This window comes from Babylonia areolata, chromosome 22 (assembly GCF_041734735.1).
Source record: "Babylonia areolata isolate BAREFJ2019XMU chromosome 22, ASM4173473v1, whole genome shotgun sequence".
Taxonomy (NCBI): domain Eukaryota; kingdom Metazoa; phylum Mollusca; class Gastropoda; order Neogastropoda; family Buccinidae; genus Babylonia; species Babylonia areolata.
In genome coordinates, this window is record NC_134897.1 from 23,489,811 (window position 1) to 23,500,741 (window position 10,931).

The 10,931-nt window shown below is 40.9% G+C and overlaps 1 protein-coding gene across 1 annotated transcript in view; it reads right to left on the reverse strand.

Annotated features, from left to right (window-relative positions):
- Positions 1-4,252: 4,252 nt before the first annotated feature.
- Positions 4,253-10,931, reverse strand: part of LOC143297072 (trace amine-associated receptor 6-like) — a 10,332-nt gene continuing 3,653 nt past the window's right edge. Inside the window, exons 2-4 of the mRNA XM_076609245.1 lie at positions 10,364-10,503; positions 7,331-7,731; positions 4,253-4,500 (exon numbers count right to left, since the gene is read on the reverse strand). Coding sequence (XP_076465360.1) covers positions 4,253-4,500; positions 7,331-7,731; positions 10,364-10,503 — 789 coding nt within the window. The remainder of the gene's footprint in view (positions 4,501-7,330; positions 7,732-10,363; positions 10,504-10,931) is intronic.

Here is a 10,931-nt window from a genome sequence, read left to right on the forward strand (position 1 = left end):
ACCCCACATCTCAGAAGCGTACAAAAGAATGGGTTGTACCTGAGCATCGAATATTTTGAAAGAGAGAGAGAGAGAGAGAGAGAGAGAGAGAGAGAGAGAGAGAGAGAGAGAGAGAGAGAGAGAGAGAGAGAGAGAGAGAAGTACACAACATAACCAGCTTAGCTATTTTCGTCATTTATAGATAATTACAGCAAGAGACCATATCAACGTTCTTCTACAAGAAACAGAATCTGCTCACCTAAAGCGCATAGAGCTTCAGGAATGTGCACAATAGTAAGATGCCTCAATGAACTAATAAAACCTGATATGTAACTAGGGGAATCATGTACAATATGTTACAAAACGAATTATGGAATACAACATAACAACAACAACCCCCCAACAACAATAATAACAACAAACAATCAACAACATTAAGTCCATTAAGATGCAGACATACATACTAAGAAACACACACAGACACACAGACACACAAAAACATATCCAGACACGTAAAGAGACACCCCTGACCACGCCCCCCTTCCCCAGTCCCCTGACACACACAAACACATACGCGCGCGTATGCATGCATACATACATACATACAGACAGACAGGAACTTGCAATAATGAGCTGATTAAAGATGAATCAGTTCGTCGATCAATAAACGACTCCACAGTCAAATGTCAAAGACCCTGAATCAGTCCAAATAAAATGCTGTCAGGTAGCACAGCAGCTAGTAAAAAAAAAAAATCACATAAATCATCACCACCACCACCACCCCTCTTCCACTCCCCCCCCCCCCTCCCCTCCCCCCCCCCCCGAAAAAAAAAAAAAACACACACAAAAACAAAAACAAACAAACAAACAAACAAAAACCCCACAAAACACACACACACACATACACACACAAAGAAAACCGAACAAACAACAACTGCGTACTAGCGGGATCGAACCACGCATGTTCTGTTCAGAAATAAGCAATCTAATCTTCAGCGCTTCGCCGCCGCTCACGTCATCGGCGCGATAAAAACATAATTATATTTGAATCTCTGCGGCTTATACAATGATGCGGCTTATTAGAGGATTTTAACGATCCCGGGTGTGTCACGTTCTCGTCTATTCTTAGCTGCCTTTCAACTCACCAAAATCATGATTTCTGTCCATGAATTTTTTGGATGAGCTTCACGATAGTGTGCTAACTGTTCACATTTTATAAATCAAATCCCCACACATTAAAGCCTTCAGATCAGCATTCAGTCCGACAGACGACAGCACAACAGTACAAGCCAACCAGCAGCGACCTCCACTTTGCGTTCATGGTCATGAAGTGAAAGCGAGGCTGAAGTCAGTGACAAGATGGCGGAGGAAGCTGTGCAGGTTCTCTTCAACTCGGACACTGAAGACGAAGATTTCAGTGGATTCAGTTAGCAGGATGACGTTGAATAAATGTGACTATTCCTAAATAACACCATTTACATAATGTTTTCTTGACATATCCAGATTATCTAAGAAATTCTTTTTAACTCGGCCGTAAAGGAGACGTAGACATCGCCTCAGGCACACTGCAACATCTATAGATCTGCACAAACCAGTCCGACTATAGACTTAGAGACTAAAGAAACGTTCGATTCAATTTTTCTTTTATGTTCATTCCAGTTAATTCAGTTTCTGCTTTAGTATATTCATATGCAATAAATACGTCGATGGTGTAGTTTATGTAACTGTATGTGTTCTGTCCAGAATTTGTATTTCTTTTCTTGTGATTGCAAACAAAAACAAAACAACAACAACAAAAAACAACAACCCCAGAACAAACAAACAAACAAAAATGTGGTCACGCCGTCTTCTTATCAGCGTCGAGGCAACTGCGGTAAGGTAATGGTGTTTTCGGATTCCGGAACCAGCCTCAACGACATAAACCGTTCATGATCGGGAAATACAGCTTCATTCGAGAGACTTACAAGCTATTATTGATATGACAGTAAACATTTTTTCCCACTGTGTTAAAGCCAAATTTGATATTGGCAGTCAAAGTATTTCCAGAGAAAATGGCAATGTTAAAGTTTATCATGGACAGACACAGACACAGAGAGAGAGAGAGAGAGAGAGAGAGAGAGAACACCAGGTTATAACAAAGATTCACTTTGTTTACACAAGTGAGTCAAAAATTACAGTCCACTGTTACGTACAATTCGTGACTGATCTGCGGGAAATCATACATCAGCGAAACATACATTTACAAGTGACCAACATCGGTATCTGAAAAGATGATACAGTGCTAAAAATGTCAACTTGATTTCATATGATCATTGAGCAAAATATTCCTTCTATATGCCCCTGGTCGTCTGATCTGAAAATATATTACATGAGAAAACATTTAAAGACGTATGTGAACAATTTTGACCTGAATCATATCCAATAATTCAATCTGAGGTAGTTATATATGATATATCAATCGAAAAAAAAAAAAAAAAAAAAACCCGAAAAAAACGTTCAGTTAATATCAGTGCAGTTTCAAACAATAAAGGGATAACATGCAGCATGATTCGTTTCATAGCATGAAATGACTTATTGTGGCATACATACATACATACATACATATATATATATATATATATATATATATATATATATATATATATACATATATAAATGAGAGAGAATCCATCTCTCTCAATATATATACATACACAGTGTGTGTGTGTGTGTGTGTGTGTGTGTGTGTGTGTGTGTGTGTGTGTGCATTTATTGCTTTTTTCATATCAGAGAGCAAAGTTATCAACAACAAAACGTTTTAACTATCAGCCCCATCATCATCTTCATCATCGCGATTATCACTATCAGCAGCTTTATCCTGCAACAGCTGATACCACAGCTTTTTCCCCCAAAGGAACTCTCTCTGTCTCTACCCTTCTAGCAGCATGCAGTAGTAGCAGCAGCAATCAGCAATAACAACAATAACAGCAACAACAACTACCACCACTACTACTACTACTACTACTACTACTAATGACACAAAAAAGTGCAATGGAGCATAACCATCAACTTAACACTCATTAAAGTAACTCTCCTGCTTCCACTGGTGTCTCATCTCATGCTCCCCACAAATCGACAGAGTAGTAATAAATTATCTGTTAACTCGATTTTTTTTTCCCTTGGGCTTGTTTGTCCTTTACAAGGAGTCCTGATCGGCAAATCAATGTACAGTGTAAATCGTTTGGGATTCCCGATCAGTAGATCTGTTTACAGTGTCAAAGATTTGGGGATTCCCTGTTAGTGGAACTGTTTACAGCGTATACAGTTTGGGATTCCCGATTAGTAGGTCTGTTTACAGTGTATATATTTTGGGATTCCCGATTAGTGGAACTGTTTATAGTGTATATGCTTTGGGATTCCCGACCAGTAGAACTGTTTACAGTGTATATGCTTTGGGATTCCCGACCAGTAGAACTGTTTACAGTGTATATGCTTTGGGATTCCCGATCAGTAGATCTGTTTAAGTGTATACGTTTTGGGACTCTGGATGAATGGAATTGCTTACAGGGTATATATTGGGACTCCCAGTTAGTGAAACTGTTTACGGGGCATATAATTTTATGTATTTCAGGACTCCAGATCAGTAGATCAGTCTAAAACACATTTTTAGTTTCCTCCTCCTTCCCTTCCTCCTCCTCTCCTTACCCCTCTTCCTCCTCCCCCTACTTTTCTCTCCATCCTCCCCCCCCCTCACCCGTAAACCCCTCACCCCCCCCTTACGTGTTATTTTGTGAATATTTTGATTAATTTTCATTTTCTCTTTGCCCTGAAGGCTGGATGAAAAAAAAAGCACATGTATGCTTATTTCAACTCCCTAAAAAAAAATAAAAAATAAAAAAAAATAAAAATATATATATATATATATATATGAATATATATGTATATATGTATATATATATATATATATATATATATATATATTTATGTGTGTGTGTGCGTGTGTGTCTGTGTGTGTGTGTGTCTGTGTGTGTGTGTCTGTGCCTGTGTGTAATAAAATAAAATAAAAACATTAAAAAATAAAATAAAATAAATTGAAATAAAACTTCGTTCATTCATTCGTTCGTTCCTCCTGCGCCTCTTCCTCTTCCTCTTCCTCTTCTTCTTCTTCCTCCTCCACCACCACCACCAACAACAACAACAAAGTCATTCCGTGGTCCGCTGCGTCGCCATCATCTGAGCCGAGACCCCGCCGACGACCACCACCACCCCATCCGTGGTACTGCTGTCGACACCCCTACGTCTCTGCCGCCGAAGGAAAGCTCCGACACTTGCCGAAAATTCCCGAGCGCCAGTTCTGAAGCCTCCAGAAGTAGACGATGGGGTCCATGATGCAGTTGGCCAGCGGGCATGCGATGATGATGAGCAGCCGCTGGGAGCGGGCCTCTTGCAGGCGGTCCACGCCGGAGTGCGCCAGCCAGAGGAGGTAGACGGAGAGAGGGAGGTAACCCGAGAGGAAGCACACAGCCAGAGCAATGGCCGTCACTGTGGTGCGTCTCTCCAATCTGTCACGGAACGAGATCGGTCGTCACGTTGTTTTTTTTTCTTTGTTTTTTTTTTTTGTTTGTTTGTTTATTTGTTTTTTTCTGTCACGAGAAAAAAAAGAGTGGAGTGATGGCCTAGAGGTAACGCGCCGCTAGGAAGCGAGAGAATCTGAGCGCGCTGGTTCTAATCATGGCTTAGTCGCCAATATTTTCTCCCCCTCCACTGGTCTGGACGCTAGTCATTCGAATGAGACGATAAACCGAGGTCCCGTGTGCAGCATGCACTTAACGCACGTAAAAGAACCCACGGCACCAAGATAAGATAAGATAAGATAAGAATAACTTTATTACCTCCAACTGGAGAAATTTGGTCAGGTGCATTATCACAACATAGATAAGTAAGCAACATGGGGACCATAACTGTAAAAGCCAACAACAGCCCCTACAAATATTACGAAGATATAAATGTAAAGAATATCACATACACATACACGCAGATAATTTGATTAAACAAGAGTAATAAACATATGTTCTGAAATAAAAGCATTTCACATATTCGCTTTTAAAAACATTGCAATTAATTATTACATCGTAATTATTAAACAGAAATATATTTAGAATATGGACGTTAGGGTTGTTCCTGGCAACATTCTGTAGAAAAATCTACTTCGATTGGAAAAAACAAATAAAACTGCACGCAGAGAAAAAGAAAAAAAAAAAAAAAATGGGTGGCGCTCTCAGTGTAGCGACGTGCTTTCCCTGGGGAGAGCAACCCGAATTTCACACAGAGAAATCTGTTGTGACAAAAAAGAGAAATACAAATACAGGTGTGGTTTTTGTTGTTGTAGTTTTTTTTTGGTTTTTGTTTTTAATTTGAGGGAGAGAAAGAGAACAAGAAGAACAATATGAACAAGAATAACCAGGAAAAATAAGAACAATGGGAACAACAATAAGAAATTTAAAAAAAAAAAAAAAAAAAAAAAAGAAAACAGGAAGAAAAAAAAAATAACATGAAGAACATGACGACCGAGACAAGGGAAGACAAACTCTTTATCAACATACGTTAAGCATAGGTCCATCAGTATTTAAGAAAAAAAAAATTCTTTTAGTTTGTTTATTCATTTATTTGTTTACTTGTTCATTTATTCATTTATTTATTTATTCATTTACTTATTTATTTACTCATTTATTTATTTATTTATTTATTTATTTATTTACATATTCATTCATGTGTTTATTTGTTTGTTTATTTGTTCATTTATTTATTTACTTGCTTATTTAATATTTTATATTTATTTATATATTTATTCATCTATTCATTTATTTATTCATTTATTCATTCATTCATTTACTTATTAGACATGCTGCCCCTGTCCATGATAGGTCACAGAAGAAAAATGGAGGCAAAGAAAGGGAAACAAGAAGAAAACAAGGGATAAGTTATTACAAGACAAAATAGAACGTGAAGTTTACAAACATCTCTCAACAAGAACAAGCAAGGACGAAAACAATAAAAGCAACACTAACGACAACAATAACAAAATTAAGAACAACAACAAGAAGAACAGTAGTAGCAGCAGCAACAACAACACCAACAGTTGTAGCAGCAACAATAATTATCAACAACAGAAACAGCAACTGGACAGCACTTTGTATTATAGAAGGCATACTTCCGCTAAAGTCGAACGATTGTTTTATCATTACATTCCCTATCAACCCCTCATTTCTAGAGAATGGCAACAAAATCTACTAATGTCCTTCCACAAAGAACGCAATCTACCTACATTCCATATTGTGGGAATTACATTTCGCCGTCAGCAACCAAATCATGAAAGACGGCAGATTCATTAAATACAATAAAGCTATCAGCATACAAGTATGCATGAATATTCACACAGAGAGAAAAAAACAACCCACAGAGACACAGAAACTGACAAAGACAAAGAAACAGACATCCAACACTTCCCCCCCCCCAACCCCCTCCACACACACACCCACATAAACACAAACATACATTATGCACGTTCGAACGCGCTGGAATAGATACCTGCAGTTGTAAATGACAAATGGAATATCCACAGTTAGACAACCCGAGCCAAGCGAAGCTAAACCAGAACATGACAAACCGAGTCAAGACCAGACAAGACAAGACAAGACAAGACAAGACAAGACAAGACGAGATAAACCGAGCCAAGACAAGATAAACGGAGCCAAGACAAGACAAAACAAGACAAGGATAGACAAGACAAACGGAGGCAAGACAGGGCATTAAACATTTCAGGAAAACCACCCATAGAGAGGGCACATCATGTCAATGACCAAAACAGGCAAAGAGACAGGTGTTCAGAAAGGAATCAAATCAACACACACACACACACACACACACACACACACACACACACACACGCACACACACACGCACGCACGCACACACACACACACACACACACACACACACACACACACACACACACACACACACACACACACACACACACACACGTAGAACGACCCCACTTACTTCACACTCAACGCCTGAGACTGCCCAGCATTTCCAGCTCCAGCACCACCACCACCACCTCCTTCTCCTCCTCCTCCTCCTCCCCCACCCACACCTCCTCCTCCTCCACCTCCTTCTGCTCCTCCAACACCACCACCTCCTCCACCTTCAATACCACCACCTCCTCCTCCAAATCCTCCTCCTGCTCCTCCTCCACCTCCTTGTCCTCTTCCTCCACCTCCACCACCACCACCACCACCACCTACACCTCCTCCTCCACCGCCTCCACCACTACCATCTCCACCATCTCCATCACCACCTCCTCCTCTACCACCACCAAAAGGGTCCATCCTCAGCGTCTGCTCCCGGACAGCACCCAGGTTCAGGTTCAGGTTCAGGTTTAGGCCCAGGTTCAGGTGGCCCACGCGCTTCCTCCTCCTTCTCAGCCTGAACCCGATGTAGCCGTACATAGCGACGATCAGCATCACACAGCCAAGCAGCACGTACCCGATCAGCAGCAGTCCAGCAGTGTCCAACACCAGGGCAATCTCGCAGGACCTTCCAGGGGGGAAACCCCTGGCCAAGATGGCCCCCGTCAGCAGCAGCGACAGCCCCCAGACCACCAGCACCGCCACCAGCGTCTTGCCCACGCTTACCGTTGTCCGGTACAGGATGGGCAAGGTTAAGGCCAGGGCGCGGTCGAAGGTCACGGCCGTGATGGAGAAGCAGGACCTGTTGTTGTGTGGAATGGTGGGGATGGGTGATGGGGGTGTTGCGGGGGGGAGGGGTGATGTGTGTATTGCGGGGAGGGGGGTGGATGTGTGTGTGTGTGTGTGGGGGGGGGTGTTGGAGGGAGATGGGAGTCGGGGTTGTGCGGTTTGCAGGAATAGGGGAAGGAAGGGATGGGGGGTGGGGAGGGGTTGAGGGAAGCAAATGATAGTTTGAATTTAATTCCTGTGTGCTGGGTGGGAGATGCGGTAACATCAACTCAGAAGACATTTCTTTTCTAAGGCAATGGTTTTAATAAAAGGAGGTACCGAAAATCGACATGAGACAAAAGAGAGACCATAGTGTTACAACAAAAGTAGTTTGATATCAGTTATTTGCTCCTTACTGAGACATAGACATACAGGTATGAGCTGTTGATACTTCGACAATGCATCTCAACAGCTTGCATGCAGGTAAATAAGGGGATGCCGAAAATAAACTCAGAAGATACCTGCCCCCCTCCTCACCTCCCCCCCCCCCCCCCCCGCACACACACACCTTGCCCATCAAAAAGAAACTCTAATGCTCTTAATATATGTAAATATGTCCCCCATTTGACATTTTCACATACACAATTTTACATTTCTGTTTGTTAATTCATTTATCAATATTATCATTATTGTTATTCATATCATTATTTGTTTGTTCCTTTTTTCTTCTCTTTTTATTTTATTCTTCTTCTCTTGCATCTGCTTGTTTGTTTATTTCTATTTCATTTTATCCTTTATTTTCATTTAGATTGATCTATTCATTAATTTAATGTCATCTATTTATCTATTTGCGTATCTAACTTTGTTTGATTTCACACACACACACACACACACACACACACACACACACACACACACACACACACACACACCCTGCATACACACATGCATTCAGCAACAACTGTGACCACCACAAAATGCAGCACCAACCTTGATCCATCACCAATGAAACAAACAAACAAACACAGCACCACAGTGATAAAAACGTGTTCAGAATATGCACTGTGTAGGCCTTGTGTTCTTCTTCTTCTGTGTATATTCTTTATATTTGTATTTCTTTTTATCACAACAGATTTCTCTGTGTGAAATTCGGGCTGCTCTCCCATTTTTGTTTTGTTTTTTTCCCTGCGTGCAGTTTTATTTGTTTTTCCTATCGAAGTGGATTTTCTACAGAATTTTGCAAGGGACAACCCTTTTGTTGCCGTGGGTTCTTTTACGTGCGCTAAGTGCATGCTGCACACGGGACCTCGGTTTATCGTCTCATCCTTTGCCTTGTTGTACCCTCTTTATTTTTCTATCATGCATAAAGTTTTTAAAAGATTCAAAGATTCAAAGAAATTTAATCCTTTTGCCCCTTTGGGGTGTGGAGAATATAATAACAATACATACTAACTGAATCACAACTTCAGTCTAACGATGTCTCCGAAACACTCACGCACGCACACCCACGCACGCACACGAGCGCTAATGATAATGATTTGCAACAAAACAAATCAAACTTAAACATACTTAAAGAAACTTAAACAGGTCTCTGCACTCAGCTCTTTCAAGTCTGGCCTTAAAACCCACCTCTTCACAAGACAGCCTCCCTCCCCTGCCTCTTCCTTGTCTTCAGTTTCTCCAGTTTTAAAGTTATGCATGCGTGTGAATGACTGGTGTGAAAGCGCTTGGATTTGTCTCTGCACAAGATTCAGCGCTATATAACTACTGTTTTTGTTATTAGATGTAACAAAAGTTACACGCCCTTTCCAAGTTTTATGAATTTGCTTAGATTAAGTTGTGTTTTCTTCCCAGCACTGAATAAACTGTATAAAACGAACATATGTGATTTATATTGATGTGGTATCAATTCATTTCGAATTACAATATTTTTCGGGACATTCTAAAACAAAATGAAATTCATCCCCAACAGTACCCATATTACATTCCTTGCAAATTCTGTTTTCGCCTTCTCTTCTTCCTGTTTCGATCTGAATGTGATGGATTGTGTCCGTACTGTTTAGTGATATTAAGTTTTGTAATTTGTAAAATAAAAAATATATATGAAAAAACTGAGTGATATAGCCGAATGGTTAAAGCGTTGGATTTTCAATCTGAGGGTCCCGTGTTCGAATCTCTGTGGCGCCTGGTGAATAAAGGGTGGAGATTTTTTCGATCTCCCAGGTCAACATATGTGCAGACCTGCCAATGCCTGAACCCTCTTCGTGTGTATACGAACGCTGAAGATCAAATACGCACGTTAAAGATCCTGTAATCCATGTGAACGTTCGGTGGGTTATGGAAACAAGAACATACCTAGCATGCACACCCCCGAAAACGTGTATGGCTGCTTACATGGCGGGTTAAATATACAAAACGGTCATACAAGTAAAATGTTAATGTTACATGTTTGTCTGGGTGTGCATGTGTGCGTGCCTGAAATCTGATTGAATGACACAGGAAACGAATGACGAACGCCCATAGGCAGCCGTCAGTCGGCTCTACCCAGGTAGGTAGCCTCTTGTGTAAATGACCCCGTGTTTGTAAAGCGCTTAGAGCTTGGTCTCCACCCGAGGATAGGCGCTATATAAGTATTCATAGCAATCAATCTTGAAAAATCAAAGCACCCAAAGACGGAAGTGAAGACGCAGACAAAGCGGACCGGACAGAGCGGATCGTGGGAGAGGGTACTCCAAGGGAGGAGGCGGGGCAGCAGCGTGGTGACTCCCATCAGTGTGTCCGTGCAAGTCAGGCTGCCCACCAGGAGCTACAAGGGGGGAAAAACAAACAAACAAACAAACAAACAAAAAAAGAAAAGAAAAAAAAGAAAGAAAGAAAAGAAAAACCTTATGGTTGGTTGTTTGGTTTTGTTGTTGTTGTTGGTTTTTTTTCATTTGTGTGTTTAACCCTTTCACTGCCAAACTCGCATATATGCAGCAGCTAGGTAGAGGACCCATGTCACTGAAGGGTGAACAGATCATGGGTCTGTTATCCATGAACCTACTGCTCTTTAAGTTCGGTGGTAGGATAGGTCATATTTTCTACACATCACAGGAAGATTCCCCAGCTATTCTCAGACACCACATTTTCTTTCTTTATAACACAAGGGAATTTTGCACTCTAAATTGACTGGCGGTGAAAGGGTAAACTTATGGTTCTTTTACTCATTTATTTATTTATTTATTCTTTTTTCCT